This window comes from Penicillium crustosum (assembly GCF_028827405.1).
Source record: "Penicillium crustosum strain IBT 35664 chromosome Unknown utg000001l_segment0_segment0, whole genome shotgun sequence".
In the NCBI taxonomy this organism is placed as follows: Eukaryota; Fungi; Ascomycota; class Eurotiomycetes; order Eurotiales; family Aspergillaceae; genus Penicillium; species Penicillium crustosum.
In genome coordinates this window covers 5433634-5455671 of record NW_026623122.1, presented here as the reverse complement: position 1 = coordinate 5455671, position 22038 = coordinate 5433634, and the positions used below count along the sequence as shown (strand labels likewise).

Here is a 22038-nt window from a genome sequence, read left to right as displayed (position 1 = left end):
TCCTTCCGAGGTCTATATGTAAATTGACACGATAAAGTCAATGCTCGTACACGGCCATGATCCGCACTTATCAACCACATATTTTCGGGGAAAACACTGTATTGGTTATCTTCTCAAACGGACAGTCTTCTCCCCTCATTTTCTCAGATATCTTTTCGTAATCTTTGTCTATCATGTATCGTCACGGAATCATTTCCGTAACCCCACAGTTGCATGGAAGCTCATTCCGAGATTTCCGAGGTTCCGAGCATGCATCTGATATAAGTTCGGCCGAGGCTGTCACTGGGAAAATAACAACCAAAGCTATAACTTTGTTCATTGCTGTCATGGCTCACTCTCACCCCCTGAGTATTCTCTCCATCGAAGAGACCAATTTGGCCCGTGATGTGGTCAAGGCTGCTCATCCAAACGTCGTGATTGACTTTCGGGAGATCTTCCTACAAGAACCACCCAAAGCTCAGCTCCTGGAATTTCTGGCGTTAGAACATGCCGGTCGCTTGAGCCCGACCACCTCACGACCCCCGCGTCTCGCTCTGTGCCAATATGATGTGATCGGAACGGACCGAATTCCTCAATTTCACGAATCGGTGATCGATGTGGTTTCACAATCGCGAGTGAACCACACGGTTGTGGGGAAAGAACATCATGCCAGTTTGACTTTGTATGGCTTCGATCTTGAATATCCAGGAACTACTTCTAACGATTTAACTAGGAATGAATTCGATGTTCTCGTTGATCAATGTATGAAATCACCACTATTCCAACAAGCATTGTCCGAATTCGACCTTCCAGAAGGCTTTGAGGTCGTGATTGAGCCATGGCCGTACGGTGGCTTGGACCACACCGACGAAAATCGTCGCTTTTTCCAGGGACTTTGTTTCGCTCAGGACAAACGTTCTGGGAATGAAGACTCCAACTTTTATTCTTTCCCCTTGCCCGTCATCCCCGTTATGGACGCCCATACCCAAGAAATCATCCGGGTAGACCGACCCGCTACGGGCGGGAAAGGTGATGGACTACTTGAACAGACCTTTAAGCGGGATATCATTGGCCATTGCAAGCCCTCTGAATACGTACCAGAACTGTTACCTGAGGGTACCCGTCAGGATCTCAAACCATTGAATGTGGTCCAACCTGAGGGTCCTTCCTTCCGAGTCACCAACGAATCTCTGGTAGAATGGCAGAAGTGGCGGTTCCGTGTTGCTTTCAACCCACGAGAGGGTGCAACCATCCACGATGTGATGTATGATGGTCGCAGTGTGATGCACCGACTAGCCGTCAGCGAAATGGTAAGTCCTAATCCCTAAATATATACCCACAAACTAATTCCTTTCAGACTGTCCCTTACGCTGATCCCCGTCCCCCTTACCACCGGAAACAGGCCTTTGACTTTGGCGACGGTGGCGGCGGAAATATGGCTAACAACCTCTCGCTCGGCTGCGACTGTCTCGGAGTCATTAAATACTTTGATGCCATTATCACCCAGCCAGACGGTACGGCCCAGACCCTTCCAAATGCGATTTGTCTCCATGAGCAGGACAATGGAATTGGCTGGAAACACTCCAACTGGCGCACCGGACGCGCTGTCGTCACACGGAACCGGGAGCTTGTTGTCCAGTTTATCATCACACTGGCCAACTACGAATACATTTTCGCATATAAATTCGATCAGTCCGCTGGTATTACGGTTGAAGCCCGCGCAACAGGCATCTTGAACGTGGTCAATATCGATACTGGGAAGGTCAGTGAGTACGGAAATGTGGTTAGCGGCGGTGTTCTCGCTCAGAACCATCAGCACATTTTCAATATACGAATTGATCCAGCCATCGATGGCCCCAACAACTCCGTGGTCGTGGAGGAATCCCACCCAGTCCCAATGAATGCGGCAACCAACCCGAACGGAAACTTCTATGAAATCACCAAGCAGACCGTCGAGCGTGCATCTTGGATCGATGCCGCTCCGCAGCTCAACCGGACCATCAAGATGATCAATCCTCATATAAAGAATCCCATCAGTGGAAACCCCGTGGGATATAAATTCATTCCGCTGGCCACTCAAACTCTCCTGGCTGACCCTGCATCGGTACAAGCCCGCCGAGCTCAATTTGCTCAGCACCACGTTTGGGTCACGAAGTATCGCGACGGGGAGCTCTATGCTGGAGGTCGTTATACTTTACAGAGCCAAAATGAAGTTGAAGGTGTCTCAGATGCTGTTCTCCGGGGTGACTCTGTGGTTGACACCGACGTGGTGGTGTGGAACTCTTTCGGCATTACGCACAATCCTCGCGTAGAAGATTGGCCCGTGATGTATGTCGCATTTCCCCCTTTTCTCTCCTTCTGGTATACTGACTATATATAATAGGCCCGTCGAGATTTTCCAGCTCATGATCCGGCCCGCGGACTTTTTTGCAGCCAACCCGTCGCTTGATGTCCCTTCAAACAAGAATGTGTCGTCACGGCTAGCTGACTCGGAATGCTGCCGGAAGTCACACATCTGATAGGAACGAGGATGAACCAAGAATATGCATTGTATCATAGGAATTTCACATCAGCAAATATTATTCATAGCGCATTTTGCACATTTTAAATTAGCTACAACACTAGGAGCGGACATGTATAAAATATCGAGAATAGTTATTCCAAGAGGTCCCAAATGTATATATATGTTTTTAATTTGGCGTACACAATTTATCCAATAAAGAAATAAAAAGATGAACGAACATTAGGCTAGTCATTACCAACTGTAATTTCCTCCCTATCATAAACATTTCAATCAATTCCCATAGACCCGTATTACCCCGTATACCCCACGGCGGAACAGGGCACATCTCGGATTATCTTTCCGCGTTCCGAGGTTTCTTCCTTTCCATCTCTCCTGGTTGCTATGACACATCCCATCAATGTCGCATCATCTATACAATGATTTCCGAATCTCCGAGATCTTCACGAGAGGATGATTCGTTCCAGCGGAGAAAAAGGGCCAAATACACTCAAGTTGCTTGGTGCGTCTCTAGTACTTAGTACTCTTACCGCTTGGTACTGACCACCACAGCAATGAATGCAAACGACGCAAACTAAAATGCAGTGGTGGTTTGGTCTGTGTGAGATGTTCTCGTGATCAGGTTCCTTGTGTATACGCCACCAATCGTCCTTCCGTATCGACCCTAGAGACCGATCCTAAGGATGAAAGGTGGGGTTCCGAAGTCTTTTAGCGTTGTCATTGTGTACTCACTGATTCTCTTTTAGAGCAAATGCTCGATTCCAAGCAGTGGACAAGCAATTGGAAACTCTGCGGCGGGAAATACAGGCCCTTTCCGGCCGTATTCATGAGCTCGAATCCCCCCCGTCCTTCGGCCCCACCCGCCACAGGGAGCCTACACCGTATCCTGGGCGCCCCCAAGTCCCCGACGTATGTTGGGCCGACGAGCGCGGAGTTTGGCCTCACTCAAGCTCAAAGGTCCTTATCCCACCAAGCTGGCGACTGTCCCACAATTGACGACTCCGCTGAAGACCTTGACCTATCAACTGCTCCTAGTCCTGTGCCGTCGGAACGGGGTGAAAATGCTCCACTCAGGCATCCTTTGAGAAGCCTGGGTGTAGATGAAACCCTGCGATTAGTCCAAGTTTATGAGGACACAGTGGGGGTGATGTACCCCTGTGTTGACTTAGACGGAGTGCGGGCATATGTCCTTGAGTTCTATCGGTCTCATGATTCTTCATCTTCATTGATGCAGACGGCCTCGGATCAGGATTGGTTCTCGGCGCGCGATGTCCAGGTGCTGAAGATTCTGTTGGCGATCGCTCTATTAGTCGAATCGCATGGTCGCAGTGAACGTGCCGCTCAATTGGCTGACAGTGTGGAGGATCGATTCGCCAGCCGAATGAAAATTGCCGAGGTCGACATGAAAGAAATTCTCATTCTTACTCTGTTGGTGTGTACCTCCTCTCCCTCCGACCCAGTGCGAAAAAAAAGCTAACCACGGTAGTCGATTTTTCACTCTTACCGTGATGATGAAGTCATCGCTGGGCGTTTAATTAGCATGGCGGTTCGGGGGAGTACGGAGCTAGGTCTCCATCGTCAAGAGACATGGCAAAAGACAGGAGGCGTTTTCCCGGGTGAATTAGAATGGACATGGGCAAGTCGATTGTTCTGGTGCATTTATGTGTTAGATCGCAAGTGTGCCTTTGGCACAGGTTTGCCCTTTTCCATTCAAGATTCCGATATTGATACCAACTTACCCGAGCCGGGACACTCTACCCCGTACCTGACTTGCCTGATCTCTCATGCACGGCTAAGCACAAAGATCTGGGGCCTGGTTGTTGGATGGCCCAATCGGTCACAAGCTGCTACCTCAGATGGCTGCGCCTATTTAGACGCTCAGGTTCAGGAATGGGTCCATTCCATTCCGCCTGAATTACGTTTCGATCCATCCTGGCGTTCCCCCGCTGGATCAGAGCACACTGACCGAGCTATAATGCTCCAGGTTTTTCTTGCTCTGCAGGCAAACCAGCTTCGAATTCTGGTGTATCGGCAAAACCTGCTCAGCTATGAGCGCATAGCGGACAACGTGGCCGGTGCCTCGACCGCTGTGGAAACGGCCAAGAGCACCGTTCATATGCTGGACTATTTCAGCCGGGTTTCAAGTATATATTTTCAGCGACCGGAGCCATTCAACTATTTTCTCTTATCAGCCCTTGCTGCCCTCTTTTTGGCCGTTTTACATGCCCCGGCGCGTTTCAGCCGTGTTTGCCGGCCCGAATTTTATACGGCCGTGGACATGGTCCGCCGCTCGGCCACGCGTGCACGTACTTCTCGGAGATTGCAAAAGATTCTTAACGCTTTGAAACGGATTCGATTGAATCTCAAGGATAGTGAAACTGGCCACTCATTTCATGCCGAGAAAGAGACGCTTGATTCGCTTTCATCCCGTGGAATTTGGGATACAACGCCGGGATCAATAGAGTCTGCTGTACGTTGTGCTCCCCTCCACCAATCTCATCCCCCATCCAACACTTTCTGGCCAATGTCACCTGGTACAGTTGCTGGGCCGGAACCCAACGTGTGTGAAGATTTGAGCAGCTTTTTTGAGATTGCGGGTGGATTCTACTTTGACTCCCAGTCCAGTTCGGACCTTCCCGCCGGAGCAGATGTGGGGTTAACCCCTCAAGGTGATACACGGTCACCCAATGCGCTAGACGCATTTCATGCCGAAGATGAAGCACTGACGCGAGTTATGGCTGGTTTACTGTGAACATTCTGTTATGCATAATAAACCATCACCCTGAAGACCGGGTTAAAATTGTGCCCTCGAAATTAGATATTTCCACTTTTTTCCGGACTAAAAAGAAAAGCCTCTTGTTTCGACGTGATATTAGGCTGGGTGGCGCTTATAGCTGGTAATTCCCACCAGTCGGTGCTATAATTCTGCTAACCTGATTTCCCGAAGGATTTTCTCCGTTTCAGCCTTTTAGCTCTATGTATTTGTATCAGACGGGTATCCGCATAGGAGATTCCCGATGGAGTAAAAGCCCGGATTTCCACCAATAATTCCTGCATCTCCAAATAATATGTATAAATAAGCCCCCAGCGGCCTAATAAGCAAGACCGATCTCTTTGTTCAACATTCCCTCGATGCATTTTGGTAATATCGTCAAACCGTTGCTGTTCGCAGCCCTCGTGCACGGATATGCAAATCCTGGCAGTTGTTCAGGGGCCTGCAACGTGCATGACCCGTCATTGATACAGAGATCATCGGACAAGCGTTATTTCCGATTTTCTACTGGCAACAAGATTTCTTATGCGAGCGCCTCATCTATCAACGGTCCGTGGACTACCATTGGGTCCATGTTGCCCAGTGGGTCTTCTATTGATCTCGCCGGAAATACAGACCTGTGGGTACGCATGATCTTAGTGCAAGGCTTGTCTTAATGAACGCACTGACCTCCATATTAGGCCCCCGATGCGCAGATTGTGAATGGTGTTTACCACGTTTATTACTCTGTATCGACGTTTGGTGTACAGGATTCAGCCCTTGGACTAGCCACATCGGCAACCATGGAGTTGGGCTCCTGGACTGACCATGGAGCAACTGGCATTGCCTCATCATCTGGCAAGGCGTACAATGCCATTGATGGCAATCTACTCAACGATAGTGGTACTTACTACATGACTTTCGGCTCCTTTTGGCAAGATATTTTCCAGGCTCCAATGAACTCAGCTGCCACTAAAGTCGCATCTTCATCCTACAATCTGGCATTCGACCCTTCTGGAACACATGCCGTGGAGGGGCCCTATCTGTATAAGTATGGAAGCTATTACTATCTCTTTTACTCTGCCGGCATCTGTTGTGGTTACGATACATCTCGCCCTGCCAGCGGTGCAGAGTACAAAATCAAGGTCTGCCGATCGACCTCGCCTACTAGCGGATTCGTATGTTACCTACCCACTCTTCTTTCCTGTTTTAGACACTTCACCCTAACTCTTTATCAAAGGTTGATGCTACAGGGACTGCTTGTACAAACGGGGGTGGCACAGTCGTTCTAGAAAGTCATGGCACAGTCTACGGTCCTGGTGGACAGTAAGTTCTCAAATCCCCCCAAAGAATTGAATATTAGCCTAACGTTTTTCTAGGGGCGTATTTACGGATCCTACCCTCGGACCAGTGCTTTACTACCACTATGTTGATACCACTGTTGGCTATGCCGATGGGCAAAAACTGTTTGGGTGGAATCAGATCGATTTCTCAAGCGGGTGGCCAGTGGTTTAAATTGAGATCAGTTGACGTCTAGTTGGTGTCTTCATGTCAATATCTTATAATCCAATTGCATACTAAACTTGAATTTTGGAGTTCAAAGAACAATGTAGGTGCACATATAGTATGAAGATAGTATGAAGACAGCCCCACCCACCCATCTTGGCGACTTCCGTACTCGGCCGAATAGTGGCCCAGGCGTTGATCTACAAAATGACTCCGTCTCTCTTCTCATCAACTCCCATTCTTGACATTTTATAAAATTATATTTCATTGCCTATGGCAAAGTCATCTAGACTACCCGCCAAGGGTCCGGTGAAGTACAATGTAGGATGGAGACGCATCGTGCGGAATTTTAGTCCATCGTATGGTCTTCCCTCTCCAAAGTTTATTGGTTTGTGCTAATAGAAACATGTAGATGGTTTGCTGTGACAATGGGCACTGGCATTGTTTCGGTGCTGATGACATTGATCCCTTTCGATGCTCCAGTGCTCCATTACTTGTCGATTATCTTTTTTCTACTCAATACCGCGTTATTCACTCTAGCTTCCATTGCTTCTATCCTCCGATACGCCTTATATCCTGAAATATGGAATGTAATGATCCAAGATCCAACCAATTCGCTCTTCTTGGCCACAATCCCGATGGGATTTGCTACACTCATTGAGATGTGGGTGTTCATTTGTGTGCCTATCTGGGGCGAATGGGCCAAAACAGTTGCGTGGGCTTTATGGATGATAGACGTGGTAGCTGCGGCTTCTGTGACTCTGTCCCTGTCATTTATTTTGTCGGTCTACAATCTTACGCAAGCAAATTGCGAATTTTCAGGATACTAACATCATGATCAGAATATCTCAGCGCTACATTACCTCCCTAGATCGGATCACTGCGGTTCAATTATTGCCTATCGCAGCAACCATTGTGGCAGCAGGTACTGGCGCAGAGGTTGCTATTATCCTACAAGACAAACAACATGCACTGGGAACACTCCTCGTCTCGTTTATTCTCTGGGGAATGGGCACTCCGTTGGCTATTGCGGTATTGGTGATCTATTATCAGCGACTAGCAGTGCATAAGCTTCCACCGAGGGAAGTAATTGTGAGCTGCTTTCTACCCCTAGGGCCTCTTGGCTTTGGTGGTTTTGGGTATGTGCTTTACCGATTTCCCCTGGGGACCTGAGACTCTAGCTAATCCGCTGCCAGCATCCTTTACATTGGGAAGGTAGCACGGATATTGTTGCAGGATTCCCAATTCCTGGACCCTATCGCGGGCCAAATGGCATATGTCTTGGGTGTCTTCATATCCCTCATCATGTGGAGCTTCGGCCTGATTTGGCTCGTATTTGCTTTAGCTACAGTTCTATACAGCTCTCCATTTCCTTTCAATATGGGCTGGTGGGGATTTACGTTCCCGCTTGGGGTGTATGCCGCAAACACTATTGAATTGGGGGTTGAAATGGACATCATCTTCTTCAAAGTGTTCGGCACGGTATGTTTATTTTCTGTTCTCCAAAATGAATCACTACTAATCTTACATCCAAAGACTTTAAGTGGGTTTGTTTTGCTGTTGTGGATGTTGGTTGTATCACGAACTGCACACGGAGCATGGCGCGGAACACTGTTTTATGCTCCATGTTTGCAAAATCTGGCATTGAAGGAAGAGGGGGCTGAGCGAGATGGAGATCGGCATCGGGCGTAAGAAAAGAAAAACAAAGGTCTTGGGGAGAGAAACAATACACAAATACCAGGGTGCCCGGGTGTGATTCATCGCGCCGGATAACCCCGCTGACAGCGCCTTCTATCACCGTCAAGCCACAAAATACAGTACAGTTTAGGCAATTTTTGGCGAACTCGATATTTCGTATGTGATTGGCTCTGAGGCAATTATCGTGATTACTATGTATTTATTCACGCTAAGCACTGCTTATCAGACGAGTAGTCACATGTTCAGCCCGTCAGCTTCGCATTCGCTTTCATCCCATTCTCTCCTTTTTAACTTATAATCTTTTATGAAACTGCAGGCCGTCTTCTTGACTCTTTACTCCCTTCACGGTAGCTTCACGGTAGCCCTTAAATCAGAATGGTAAGCCTTGGGTTCTAACTATGACAAGGCAAGACTCTAAACAAGCCCAGGAATATGAGTTTCCCTTCTTGCAGGAGGTGTTCTCTCCTCTTGAATCACACAAGGTCGAGTATGAACACTGAGTCCTACGCCTAATCCTTTTCTAAGAAGCTGTTTAGTCTTGTCTTCGTTCATGGCCTGAACCCAAGCGGTCGAAATGATCATCCTTTCCAGACATGGACACATAGCAACGGCAAATTTTGGCCGAGAGACTTCCTGGCCGAGGATATTCCGTATGCGCGGGTCTTTGTCTATGGATATAATTCAAATATCACGCATTCACAGACCATGTCCACGGCAAGTATCAAGGACCACGCGAATACCCTGTTGAATTTATTGGATATGGAACGCGGTCCCCAGATGGTAAACCATACCCAGAAACGCTGATTGAGTGATGAATTGACCTTTCATAGGGTTCTCTTCCACCGAAAGTGATATTTATCGGACATAGTTTGGGAGGATTAGTGATCAAGCAGGTCAGATTTCCCATCCCCTTTTTCACTAGGGCTTTATTTACTGGTACAGGCACTTCTCAATGCTAAAGAAGATCCCAAATATACTTCTATCCGTTCGGCAACTTCTGGTCTCGTCTTCTTCGGGACACCTCATCGTGGCGCGAAGGCTGTGGAACTGGGGAAAATTGCAGCCCGCGTTGCCCGCTTTGTCTCCAAAGGCCATGCCAGCAATGACCTTCTCGACTGCCTGGAACATAATTCACTCTTTACTCGGCAAATGACCGATCGGTTTCGACACCAACTCGAGGATTATCGTGTTGTTAGCTTTATCGAAGGGAAGGAGGTGCAGATAGGGGGAGTTGGACCAGCATCTATCAGCCATGTAAGCAGACCCTTTATTAGCTAGGGCTTAGGCTGACATTATAAAGCTTGTGGTTGATGAAGAGTCTGCGGTTCTTGGATTGTCTGGTTTACGGGAAACTCAACTCAAGCTCGACGCAGATCACTCACAGATGTGTAAGGTTGGCGCTCGGGGTCCTATGTACCGTTTGATAAAAGGAAATATCAAACAATTAGTCGATCAGGCGCTTTTGTCGGAGCAAGGCTTTGTTCCACAAATGCCTCCAAGTACTGCATCATCTCCACCGCCCGTGCCCCCACGCATTCATTCTAATAGCAGCACGCCATACCAGGTGCCGGGTCGCTCATATCCGGCGCAGAGGGTGACAGGAGTGATTTTCAATGCTCTGGATACCGACCCACGATCTCTTCGTGCTGCAGAACTGAAGAATGGGGCTCGATGGGACGAAGCTCGAACTGTCGAATATGAGATTTTCCAGGAGCATTTGCGCAGCCTTGGTCCAGATCATTTTAGTACACTATCAGTGGCATATCACCTGGCTGAAGTGGAACTGGAAACCAGCTACTTGGACAAGGCAAATGAATGGTGTCAATGGGTGTCTGAAAACGCTCAACGCGTCTTTGGGACAAAGCATCCCCTGACAATGAAAACGGAAAGTTTGGCCGCAGAGGTGCTGTGTCAACAGGGCAAGTATCAAGAAGCCGAGTCGGTCTGCGCCAACGTGTTAGCCCGCCAGCAAATGAATATCGGCGAAGACCATTTGGATACCTGTGAAACTCGGCGTCGACTAGGGATTACCTACAATGCGCTGGGTCGCCGGCAAAATGCCGTGATGACTGCAGAAAAGCTAACAGACACCCTGAAGCGTCTGCTTGGAGAAACCCACATTCGTGTCTTCGGCTCTGTATTGGACACTTTGGAATACATTATTAGTACCCAATCTGGGGACGCAAATACCCTAATTGTTATGCGTTTTCAGCCTGATGTCCAACAAGCGGTGGAAATGTTGTTACAGGTCTACCAAGAGCTTCGGACTGCATTGGGCCATGCACACCCGTCTACTATCCGCGCTCTCTGTCTCCACGGCCGGGCACAAAGCCTTATGCAGCAGAGTACGGAGGCCTCGGAGACGCTGCGACGGGCTTTGGCCAGTGCAGAAGAAGCGTTAGGGCCCGATCACCCGCTAACGATGGACATCGTGGGCAACATTGGCGTCATGTACGCTCTGCAAAACGGCTATATTCAAGGTATACTCACCAACAATCGTGCTGCGGAAGCCTTCCCCTGGTTGATACGATATCTGAACTGGGTTGAGCATCGCAAGGGCAAAGACAACATCGAAACTCAAAGCACATTGGAGTTGCTGGGTAATTTACACTTCAACGCCAAGGAGTACGAACCTGCCCAGCAGTACTATGAGCGCATTGTGGCGTGTTCGACCAGGACTGACTCCAAAGCGACCGAACGCGTCAACAACCATCTCCAACTATGTAGGGCGAATACCATGTACACCCGCCGGGGCCTAGGGTCGGGAATAGGAGGATTTTTGTCCAACTTGCAGCGATATTGACGGTGCTTTTCTACGATATTTGATGTCCACTGGGATATTAGTTATTTATTGTCGTATAATTTAGGTACATGAGCGGAAGGGTATGTTCTGTTAGGTCATGTATCTAGTGTGAGAACTTGTCGGGGAGACCCTTTCTGTATATGCAATTAGCGACATCGTTCCATTTATTGTTCAAGTTAGAAAATCATACCCAGCCTTCTCCAACTGTTCACGGCCAGCATCGGTGGCCTTCTTCGTAGCGTCACCCTTGTTACCGCCGCCGATCTTATCCTCCGCCGCGTGGATACCTGGTGCTGTTAACGGGAGTCCAATGCGCGAGATTATAAACACTGAATCTTACCTTTGTCAAGGTATTCTTGACCCTTGTTGCCTCCGAGCTTGTTGGCGAGATTGGAGAGTTTGTCCATTGTGGGAGATATTGGTGATGGTGGTATAGAAACGTGATATAGGAACGTAGAGGGATTGTTATAATGGAGGAAGGAGTAAACCCGAATGAACTACCCTTTTATAGAGCCTCATCGACCTCGGGAATCTTTCCAATCGAAAATCCATTACAACGTACTCCACATTTTGTGTGACGCTTTGCGAATCTTGGAATGATGATTCGCTTTAACATATAATGCTATCGTCATTACCGCGCTCGCATTATCCTAAATGTGGGTTTGTCCCGGCAGGGCTGTTCACAAATGCATCTTCATTGGCATACTGCTCCAATATAGGCTCATATCTGAGATCATATTGATGTTCTCGATCTACTAGGGTGGGTCTACTATAACGGTGAGATATTGTATATCGTGACGTCAGCGAGTATAAGATTATTCTTGCCTCAGACATAAACTGACACCTTCAAAATTAGGCATCAAGGCATGAACGCACGAAGACAACAGTAACTATCGACCTCTTTGCACTCACACGGCGGTTCTCTATATTAACATTCTTTGTTTAACATTGTATAGCATTCTTCATCGCACTCCTTGTATATTTGTGACATGAAGGATAAGCCTGTGCATAAAAGCTGCATAAATGGCATTACATCTATCAGCCATGACTAGTTATTTTATGCATAAGCATCCAACCCTTATGGGCATACTCATCTTCTATTCTTGCATACACTCTGTGAATCTACAAATAATTCCGTAGATCTCACTTCATATATCGATATGCACTGGTTTCTCTCTTTCTATTTTATAACTGATGAGACTACTAGCGGGGAGAAGAAGTCTTAATATTCAAGCTGCGATAAAGGAGGGTGTCTATGGCCTTGGATCCTTGGCAGGGGAGGTTACGTTCTTACACCTCTGAATAAAAACATGCAATGAATGGATTGCTGGCTTCAACCAAATACATATAAATACATAATATTTTAGTGGTGTACGAAGTGCGGGGTCTTCGATCAGAACAACCACATTCGCCATTATTCGCCATCACAGTCCAATCAAAGAGACCTTGATTGTTTTTATTCTTACTTTGACTCTGAAATCATCGCACTTCATCTCTATGTTTGATTCTCATCTCGAAAAATGGTATGATCTATTACCTCCCATGTACTTGGAATTGCGCTGATCTTCCAAGTCGGGTTCATCTTTCACTTCGATTCCTGTGCTGGATTTCTCTCAGGCACTATCCCCATCTAAACCCACCTTTCTCGCAAACCTTCGCGAAGCCCTTGTGAATGTCGGCTTTTTTTATCTCCGAAATGCTCCTATTTCGGCTCAAAGCCAAGAGCAGTTTATAGAAAAGGCCCTAGGCCTTTTTGAACTCCCACTAGAGAAAAAGCTTGAGATCGAAATGGTCAATAGCCCGCACTTCTTGGGCTACTCAAGACTTGGTGCAGAAATTACGGCTTTAAAGCCTGATTATCGTGAACAATTTGATGTAAGCTCCAGCTTTAGTATGGTTTTTTTTTTTTTTTTTTTTTTTTGACATATCTACCAACACCCTTATCAGTTTGCAACCGAGCTCCCCGCACCTGGTCCAGACGAGCCTTTGTATAGGAATGTGGTTGGTCCTAACCAGGTAAGATCTTATATTTCCGTCTCCGTTTCTGTCAATGCTTATGAAGAAATTTCCTGTCAGTGGCCCGATGAAACGGCAATCCCCGGATTTCGTCAATCATTCGACACATATCTGTCGGAAGTGAGCAGCCTGGCAGAATTGTTCCCAGGGTTGATTGCGGAGGCATTAGATCTCCCGCCAACTGCATTCGAGCAGGTCTTTGACAACCCGCAGCAACATAAACTGAAGTTGATCAAATACCCTCCCCCACTTGGAGCTAGCAATGAAGAGTCTGGGTTTCAAGGTGTTGGTCCTCATAAAGATTCTGGATTCCTTACATTCCTCTTGCAAGGTACTCCCCACCATGGCCTCGAGGTCCAAAATAAAAGCGGGACATGGATTCCTGCCCCGCCACTTCCGGGAACATTGGTCATTAACATTGGCCGGTCCTTGGAGGCGCTGACCGGAGGAATCTGCACAGCAACCACTCACCGTGTAAGCTTACGGCCGGAGAACTTCCAGGGCGACAGCTTAGGACCTAGATTTTCCTTCCCTGTGTTCCAGGGAGTGAGTCTGGATCTTTCTGCCGATAAGATCTCTTTGGAGATCCCAGATCATATCCGTGACTTGGTGAAAAACGACAGGGTCAAATCAGATGCAGAGGCAACTTTTAACGAGATATTCCGTGGGAGCATTGGCCAGGGCACCTTCATTGCTCGGGTGACCAGCCACCAGGACGTTGGAGCGCGATGGTACCCGGAAATCTTAGCGAAAGCATTGAAGGGTCAGAAGGACTTTTTTGGCTGACTTGTTAATATATACAATTTGGGATATTGCATATTTTCGAATACAATGGTGACATACATAGTAGAAAGCAGGATACTGTTGGGACAGTGATTTTATTAGTCATTAAATCTAGCTTAGGCCTAGGTTATAGTTAAGCTTTCGACCTAGACCCAACCAAGTCTGGATTGGTTTTTGGATCGTGCGAAAGACTATAGAGAATAGAGTTAAATAAATCTCGTCGTATAAAGTTCCATAAAGATTGAGGTAAAAATATGGAGTGAACTTAGGCTTTCTATTTCTTATAAATAGGACGGAATCTACATTTCCGGAAGCCAAACAGATCACCTAAAAACTTACAAGTAATAAATTATAACTAGCACTTAGGCTCGGTCGCTCTCTCTCCAAATCAGGGAGGATCCAGCGTTTAACGCTTTCACTGCTCATTCAGTATCTTCTTTCTATTTCTATCTCTTATAGATATATAGAAGCTATATTTATAGCTTCAATTTCAAGTATCAAGATGTTAGACAGTTTCACAATATACACCAAAGTATTCCTCTTTTACGCAAGATCCACCCCAAGATTCCAAGGTTTTACGTACTGTTTAGTGTACTGCTCCATAGTATATTATTCAAATATTTCATTCTTGTAGTATACGCGGTCTGCATAGGCATATATTTATATTTAAGTGGATTGATGTGATACAACTCACGCCATCTCAATCTGCTCATCCTCGGTACCCTGCTTCTTCATAACTACCACATCATCGGAAGGAATCACATATGTTGCCCACTGGCGAACAGGAACTTTGTCTTGGAAGAGTCTCTCAATTTCCGCATTGGTCCGACCCGCGGTCTCACCAACACAGAACCACGAGTAAGCCAGTAAAAATAGGGTTGTTCCTCCATAGACGAAACCAATCATTGGACCTAAATTGGCCGTGTAGTACATGTAAGGACTGGTGAAGACCATGAGCCAGACTGTAAGAAAGAATACGGCCATGGCGCACGAGGTGATCTTGTTTCTGTTGCGGCCAACGGACATCTCCGATGCGATGGAGTACGAAAGCGTGCCGATGGAGAAATTGTAGAAGATAATGTTGATATAGGCGAGAACCACGATACCGATGCCGATGCCACGACTGAACGTGCCGTCTGGAGACCGGGTGGTGCCCAGGCCGCCGACGGCGATGAGGGAGACAAAGATACCCCCCCGAGCAGATGAGGAGGTTCGTGCGGCGCTTGATCTTGTTTCCGAGGACAACTGCAACACCGACGGTAATTATTTGTAGAACGTAGATAATGGTGTTTATAGTGAAGGGGTCGGAGACGCCAATCGACTGCGCAAATACAACGCCGTATGTGTACCAGAACTGGATACCGTTGATTTGCTGCACGAACATGGCGCCGCAGGCGTAGAAGAGCTTACGGCGCTCAACGGGATCCATAATGAGCGACATCCAGGTAGCATCTTTCGCCATTTCACGTTCCATTTGGACTTGGTCGTCGATTGCTTGGATGTCCGCCGAGGGATCATAGTCACGAAAGCTGTGGTTGATTTTGCGGAGGGCCTTGATGGCCTTATCGCGTTTGCCTTTGTACATATACCACACTGGGCTTTCGGGTGTGAAAGGAAGGCACAGAAGCATGATACCGGGGAGGACAACCAGTAGGCACATAGGAATGCGATAAGATTGAGCACTGGAAATGCTCTGCGTGCCTTGGTTGACACAGGCTCCGACTAACTGCGAGACAGACTGCATGAACTGGAAGCACATGAGAGCCGGACCTCTGATGGCGGACGGTGCGACCTCTCCGATGTACATCAGACAAGTCGCAGTGAACTGCCCGACACCTAGACCAATCAAAACACGACTGACACAAAATACTGGATCAGAGCCAAAGGAGCACACTTGCACGATGGCTCCGATAACGATACAAAGAGAGGCCGACAGAAACACAGCACGCCGGCCGAAAAAGTCATTGATGGGAGCGGCAGCAAGAGCTCCGACTAACTCTCCCACATAGATGATGCTAGCAGATAGCGATAGGAACGATGTCCCCAGCGAGTAGGAGCCATCTGCGTTCTGTTCCCCGTAGTCCTTGGCAAACCATGGCATGCCCTGAATTCCGGTATAGTAGATCGTATCGTAACCGTAACAAAGAGCACCGATGGCAGCCACTAGACAGTAGGCGATGGCCCGCCGATTCGACTTCCAGTCGATGTTGAGATGAAGACCGGCCATTTTGGGTAAAACCAAATTTGGTTTGAGAAGGTAATAAAGAACAGTAAACCCAATGAATGCAGGGGCCCACAGAGAAAAAACAAACAGTTCGGGATAATTGAATCATTCGGTTTACCGGGGAACGACTTTTTATATCTTTCTGATGGAGGCAAAGTTCAATTGTTGCCAAACCAAACCAACAGCTTGGAATCCCGCATGTCGGGGGAAAGTCTCCATGGGGTAGGCGGGCCACGGTCGAGCATCTTCAAACTATCTTTTTGATAAGGCCCTTGGCCCTCCCCTTTTCTCCAGTCAACGTGTAGGCCAAGGCATATTTGGGCGTCGGGTGGGTCGCTCTTTATTGTTTGTGCACTTGCAGAGGAATTTTATATGCGGGGGTGTACTTAAGATATTTTGACACCCGTGGACCTGGACAGAGGCACACTTTTTGTAGAGGTGTTCGATCATGAATTCGAGCTTTATCTCATTCTAAAACGCTTCGACCGATATAGAGACAATGGTAGCTAAGGGCAGATCGGACCACAAGCCCACAAACGACAGTAAAGTTCCGGTCAATGTGATCAGGCCGCTGCCAAGGACAATTCAAAGAATACCACCGACATTTTTTCAAATTTTCTCCGTCGGTGCAGTCTAGTCAAACCGTGGTGCAAGCATTTCTGCAAGGAAACTGGGGTAATCGGGGTAATTCAGGGTTTTAGGGTTTACAACCCCACAAGTCTCCCTATATGTACTCCACCCATCTGTAGTTTTCTCTCCCTTCTATTTTGACTACATTTTCACTTGCAATATATGTAAACTCCTTTCAATAGGATTATATTGTTTCAAAGTAACTGTCTTGTTCTTATCCATATTTTACTTCTACTGGCACCGCCTCTCTGGCCTTGGCTGTTGGCCAAGGTTTCGTGCGCCAAGAACATGTACGTCGAGCCAAGATACCAGGATGGGATACCAAGGCTATAATTATACCGAAACTTGACCGAACGGCAGATCGGGAATAGCAGAAGATCCCCGGTATCGGGATTCGTAAAAACGCCAATCGGGATACTCTCACGGCTCGGCCAAAATCCTGTGAGCACTCTTCCTGCTCTGGGCCAGTTCAAGGGAGCTGCACCACATTGATACTATCTTCAGAGACACTTTGCTGTTTCTAGCGTCAAAAGAGTATATTGTTGTACTTTCAACTGATATTTTCCTTTCATCTTATTCACTGTTTAATCATCCAAGATCTCCAAACTTTCCACATTATTATGGATCCACTAGATGTAATTGGCGAGGTGTGGCGGAATGAGATTGTTGAGGCTCGGCATAAACAGAGGACATATAATTGGAAGATGAAGAATCCACAACGTTTGAGAGTTTTTACAACGAATGCCTGGGTTTTAAGAATAGATATTGGTGGTTCATTTGATCCATGATAGTAATAACGAAATGTTTCCATTACTACCTGGCTTCTTTGATTCGCCATCATACCCTCCTAGGGGATACGGGGAATAGATTGTGGATTTGGGAAATAGACATCAAAGGTATACTGTAGTTGTATGACGAATTGAGGTTGCTTCTTAGCATAAGCAGCCTATGAAGGTAATATACTCTAGTCTTCTTTCCCCTTCTGCTATATATCTCTCTGCACTACATAATATCATCATATTGTACTTCACGATCTCATATACTAGGTTGTATATTCAAACATATAGCTTATGAAGGAGAAATTAATGCATATTATACCTCTCTTTCTCAAAATCTCACCACTTAATACATTCCATAGCCTTTTCTATGCTACTTCCCTAACATATCAACAGAAATTTTTCTCCCCTCTTCCTCGACCGTAATAATTGAGCTACAACGCCCATGCTAGTTGCCAGTCATCATAGTATCCAATCTGCTTCGGCGAGTTAGGAAATCGGAGCTGCCCTGACAATATTTCTGGAACAAGCGACGCCGGTAACACCTTGGTTCCTAGGGAAGATGACGCCTATCTTCTAGATTCTTACACATATACCAGGTGTCAATATTGACTTGCAATCCAAAAGCTATCATGGTAGGCCAAAACACAAGGCAGCCATTCCATGCCATAATGCCCGTGTGATATATGTGGATTACGCTGCTCAGAGGAAAGACAATGGGGGCGACAAAATTGACCACGCCCATGGTGGTGAAATGATGTGGGCAAACAAATATAAAAAGTAAGGGGCAGATTAAAAGCAACACGATTTCTTACCTGACGATAGATGCTTTGTGATTATCTTGGGTGATTTATATACTACATGAGTCAGGTTTGCCAGCCGTCAACAATATGAACAAAAATTGCTATTTTCCATGCACATATCAATCATCCCACGAATCCAGCGAAGTGCATGGAATGCAATGCTTCACGGCAGGCGACAGACTGCGATGATGATGATGAACTATCAGATTGATGGCAGATCCCGCCGAATTTGATCTTTCGTACAGCTAAGCTAAGATTATGTCCATGTTCCTTGTGAGCGGGAGGTGGGTATATGCTTATCTCTAGACAAAGAGGGAAACGGCTGATGTTACTTGACATCAATGTTCCTTTCTATATACATACATATGTCAGTCAATGACACTTTTCTTATCAGCCCAACTAGGCTGAATAGACCGACAAACAGCCTCATAGTCCTGGAAGCGCTGAGTGTCCTCCACCAGCCCAGGCGTCGTCCAGAACATCGCCCAGTTGCTATCAGCCAGCTTCCAGGTACCTGAAGACCGCTCAAAGTACCATTTATTAACCGGATTGTCGATGCGACTACGCCAACAGACTCCATTGGGGAAACATGTGCGCACCATCGCATTGAACACAATATCCGCGACACCGCCGGCGCCCTGGCTGCGCTTGAGCACGGCAAATTTATCCAGATAGGGCACCATTCGGGCAGCGCTGGCTTCACTTCCGTCGTCTGGGACGCCCGGCGGCGTTTCCCAGGTGAGGATTGCGCCGCCTTCATACTCGCCGGCAACGATGACACCGGCGATACGATTGTTCACTCGGTCGAGGTAGTTTTGGACGTCGAGTTTGCGGTCAAAGGAGTCTTCAATTAAGGTGACTAGGCGGGGAAGATCGATGGAAGGGTCGTTCAATCCCAGTCGTGGTTGGATCTGGGCTGTCCAGGGTTTTGTGTAGGGGTTTGGGAGGATTGTAAGCGGCATTCCGCGTTTGACGAAGGTCGTGTGGGAGGTGATCGGGCTGAATAATCCACCACCACTGGAAGAACCCCGTCGACCTGGGGGTAGAGAGGATGATAGAAGAGGCTTGTCGGTGAGGAGGTGGTGGATCAACGGGTTGCGCTGTCGACGGGTTCCGACCGCTGACAGGTCTGAGGCAGCCTGTTGCGGTGAACGGGCTGAGTGGGAAACTTCTTGTGGGGAGGTAATGATGCCCGAGGAGGCAGATGGTAGCATGGCCAATGCTTGTTGGGCTAATCGGAGATTCTGTAAATGACCATCTAGCACCTCCTCCATCACCTCGGCACCCGGTGATTGACCGGACGTGGTAGGTTGCTCAGGTGAGACAATCTCACGGTTGACAAACTTTGACATCGGATTTGTTTCCAAGATTGGGTTAGTGCTTAGTGCTTGTTTTGAAGAATCATTGTTTCCGGAAACAGAGTTTCGTGCCTGGGAAAGCTCGTTTTTAATTTGATCAAACTCTTGCTCCATGTTGATAAAAACGTGCGATGACTGAGGGCCCTTGAATGCCGGGATTCCCCCAGCGGGTCGAGGACAATGACACGATCCAGTGAGACCTCCCTTTGTAGAGTACGGATTCTCTTGGCCGTCACTGCTGGGTCTTCGTCCGGGTCTGGATTTAATGACAATCCTGCAAATTCTTTTGTTAGGGCCAAGGCAGCATCGTTAGCTGAAATTGTGACAGCTCGGGGGTTTTCCTCCATATAAGCGATTGGGGGAATAAGTACCACATGACCGTCCCGAAGAGCGCTCAAAAGCACTTTTCGCGATAGCACCGTGGGCGGACCCGACCCCCGCTCTGATATGGATAGCACCGAGTCTAGTCGGAAGGATTTCGAGTCTGGCTGCCCATCAACTGCCGCGGATATCCGATTCGCCTGTTCAATGGCTGTTTGTCGCCCTGCAGGGCCATCCACCTTTCCGGGGTCGACAACCACGCAGCATGCCATGCCCAGGCGGACGAGCTGCGACAGTGTCTTGGCCACTCCATTGATCACGATATCATCTAGTAATTGCGGAGTGGTGATTTTGATCAGGGCTAAGTGCAACCTTTCGGGTGTATCCTGCGCACGCGGAGTGGGAGTTGTATCTTGCCGGAAGACAGGACTGTCGTACACCGCCCTGGAAGCACCATAGAACGACCCCAAATTGACCCCAGAGGGCAGAGATGCTGATATGGACTCCTTCGGGGAGTCGTGGGATTCTTGGCTTGGTTTGGCAGGGCTAGCCTTTAGCCGAGCTAGGTACGACTTAGCTTCGCGCTTAGTCGATGCGGAGTTCAGGAGGCTGAGAAAGAATTCCTAAGCCGAACACGCAACCGTTAGCATGAGAAAAAAAGAAGAGTTACCTGATACCTACCCGATCCAGCAATTTCTGCTTTGCGCGGTGGCCGAGACGATCTTGCCTTTCGCTGCTGCCCGAGAACTCGGCGACTTGCTGGGCTCGGACATTCTGCGCCTGTGTCGGGCGCGCCGCAATCGGATCACTAGGACGAACTAGATGTTGCTTCAAATTTTTAGTCAATAAGTATACTCAACATTGGCCGGGGTATATCGGGTTTGGTTACCTTGACCAATGAGGATTTGGCTGTCCGAGACCAGTTGAATGTTCGGGAGGTCATGGTTAAGAGTATGTGGGATCAATTACTCCAGCAGTTGACGCCAATGCAAGAGCCTCGGAGAATCAACCTCACCATGAATCAACAAAGAACATGATAATAACTATAGGAGGGAAGAGAATAATGAGTCAGGATTAAACAAAAAAAAAAAGAAAATAATATGACGCATCCTCGGTTATAAACTCACCGCCTGTGGATACCCAAGATTGATAAGAGAGGCATTTAACATGTCCACTCCGGGGCTGCTAGTTAGTTAACTAATGTATGTACACATGTAACTAACTAGGTAATGTATAACTAAACATGTTAATAAACCAGGAAGAATTGACGGGGCTAGATTGTATGTTAAATATAGCTAGCGTCGAGATTGCGTGCAGCTACATTCATCGATAAATATACAATCAACTACATGTGATCAGAAATAGCCAGAGTCCTTCTTTCTTGGCTTTAGGTTCCTTCAAGCGTAAGACAAAATAGGAAGAGATCAAAAACAAGAAAAGAAACACAACATATTCCTTGTATACTACATAGGCATATTGTAACAAAAAAGAAAGTCAACATGTCGATATGACCCATGCCACTTTCGTGACCAAAATGCTCGGTGATTTTCGGGGTATACTTAACTAGCTCCTGTAATGAATTGGAGACCCTTTATTAGAGCTTATGAGGCTACTCCGTATACTAGATCGTATTGTAGTACTGTAGCCCTAGAGGGGCTTGGCATGATTCACATCTACCTAGGTACAACGATGATGCTACTTACTACATACATATGTAGGTATTCATAATGTCTTAAACTCTACCTTAGTCCTATATGGTATTGTTAGATTCATATCGATTCTAGTCTTAATAAAAAAAAATATAAAAATATAAAAAAAACCCACTTTTCAGCTCTACTTTCCTCACACTCTACCTCCATGTAAGCCCA

The 22038-nt window shown here is 47.2% G+C and overlaps 9 protein-coding genes across 9 annotated transcripts; 6 read left to right on the top strand and 3 right to left on the bottom strand.

Annotated features, from left to right (window-relative positions):
* Positions 1–326: 326 nt before the first annotated feature.
* On the top strand, positions 327–2498 carry N7487_002041 (putative copper amine oxidase; the record flags this gene model as incomplete). The annotated part of the gene is made up of 4 exons (XM_056869788.1): positions 327–661; positions 713–1289; positions 1337–2307; positions 2363–2498. The coding sequence occupies 4 exons, from the start codon at positions 327–329 to the stop codon at positions 2496–2498; spliced, it is 2019 nt and encodes a 672-aa protein (XP_056734572.1).
* Positions 2499–2919: 421 nt separating this feature from the next.
* N7487_002040 (Zn(II)2Cys6 transcription factor domain-containing protein) lies at positions 2920–3212 on the top strand (the record flags this gene model as incomplete). The annotated part of the gene is made up of 2 exons (XM_056869787.1): positions 2920–3002; positions 3053–3212. The coding sequence occupies 2 exons, from the start codon at positions 2920–2922 to the stop codon at positions 3210–3212; spliced, it is 243 nt and encodes an 80-aa protein (XP_056734571.1).
* Positions 3213–3251: 39 nt separating this feature from the next.
* N7487_002039 (transcription factor domain-containing protein) lies at positions 3252–5252 on the top strand (the record flags this gene model as incomplete). The annotated part of the gene is made up of 2 exons (XM_056869786.1): positions 3252–3932; positions 3987–5252. The coding sequence occupies 2 exons, from the start codon at positions 3252–3254 to the stop codon at positions 5250–5252; spliced, it is 1947 nt and encodes a 648-aa protein (XP_056734570.1).
* A 380-nt stretch (positions 5253–5632) lies between these two features.
* abnA (putative extracellular endo-1,5-alpha-L-arabinase) lies at positions 5633–6767 on the top strand (the record flags this gene model as incomplete). The annotated part of the gene is made up of 4 exons (XM_056869785.1): positions 5633–5896; positions 5954–6430; positions 6493–6578; positions 6632–6767. 4 exons carry the CDS (start codon positions 5633–5635, stop codon positions 6765–6767), a joined length of 963 nt encoding a protein of 320 aa, XP_056734569.1.
* A 629-nt stretch (positions 6768–7396) lies between these two features.
* N7487_002037 (uncharacterized protein) lies at positions 7397–11259 on the top strand (the record flags this gene model as incomplete). Its single annotated transcript, XM_056869784.1, has 8 exons — positions 7397–7539; positions 7601–7897; positions 7955–8240; positions 8885–8943; positions 8993–9236; positions 9287–9349; positions 9399–9710; positions 9757–11259. The coding sequence occupies 8 exons, from the start codon at positions 7397–7399 to the stop codon at positions 11257–11259; spliced, it is 2907 nt and encodes a 968-aa protein (XP_056734568.1).
* A 103-nt stretch (positions 11260–11362) lies between these two features.
* Positions 11363–11666, bottom strand: N7487_002036 (uncharacterized protein; the record flags this gene model as incomplete). Its single annotated transcript, XM_056869783.1, has 3 exons — positions 11363–11393; positions 11450–11552; positions 11600–11666. The coding sequence occupies 3 exons, from the start codon at positions 11664–11666 to the stop codon at positions 11363–11365; spliced, it is 201 nt and encodes a 66-aa protein (XP_056734567.1).
* Positions 11667–12779: 1113 nt separating this feature from the next.
* Positions 12780–14061, top strand: N7487_002035 (isopenicillin N synthase family dioxygenase; the record flags this gene model as incomplete). Its single annotated transcript, XM_056869782.1, has 4 exons — positions 12780–12782; positions 12832–13134; positions 13207–13275; positions 13336–14061. The coding sequence occupies 4 exons, from the start codon at positions 12780–12782 to the stop codon at positions 14059–14061; spliced, it is 1101 nt and encodes a 366-aa protein (XP_056734566.1).
* A 687-nt stretch (positions 14062–14748) lies between these two features.
* On the bottom strand, positions 14749–16285 carry N7487_002034 (uncharacterized protein; the record flags this gene model as incomplete). The annotated part of the gene is made up of 2 exons (XM_056869781.1): positions 14749–15181; positions 15249–16285. The coding sequence occupies 2 exons, from the start codon at positions 16283–16285 to the stop codon at positions 14749–14751; spliced, it is 1470 nt and encodes a 489-aa protein (XP_056734565.1).
* Positions 16286–18859: 2574 nt separating this feature from the next.
* arg2 (acetyl-CoA:L-glutamate N-acetyltransferase) lies at positions 18860–21207 on the bottom strand (the record flags this gene model as incomplete). The annotated part of the gene is made up of 4 exons (XM_056869780.1): positions 21060–21207; positions 20852–20998; positions 20086–20793; positions 18860–20053 (listed from the first exon to the last, which is right to left on the bottom strand). The coding sequence occupies exons 1-4, from the start codon at positions 21111–21113 to the stop codon at positions 18860–18862; spliced, it is 2103 nt and encodes a 700-aa protein (XP_056734564.1). The 5' UTR covers positions 21114–21207.
* Between the last annotated feature and the right edge of the window lie 831 nt (positions 21208–22038).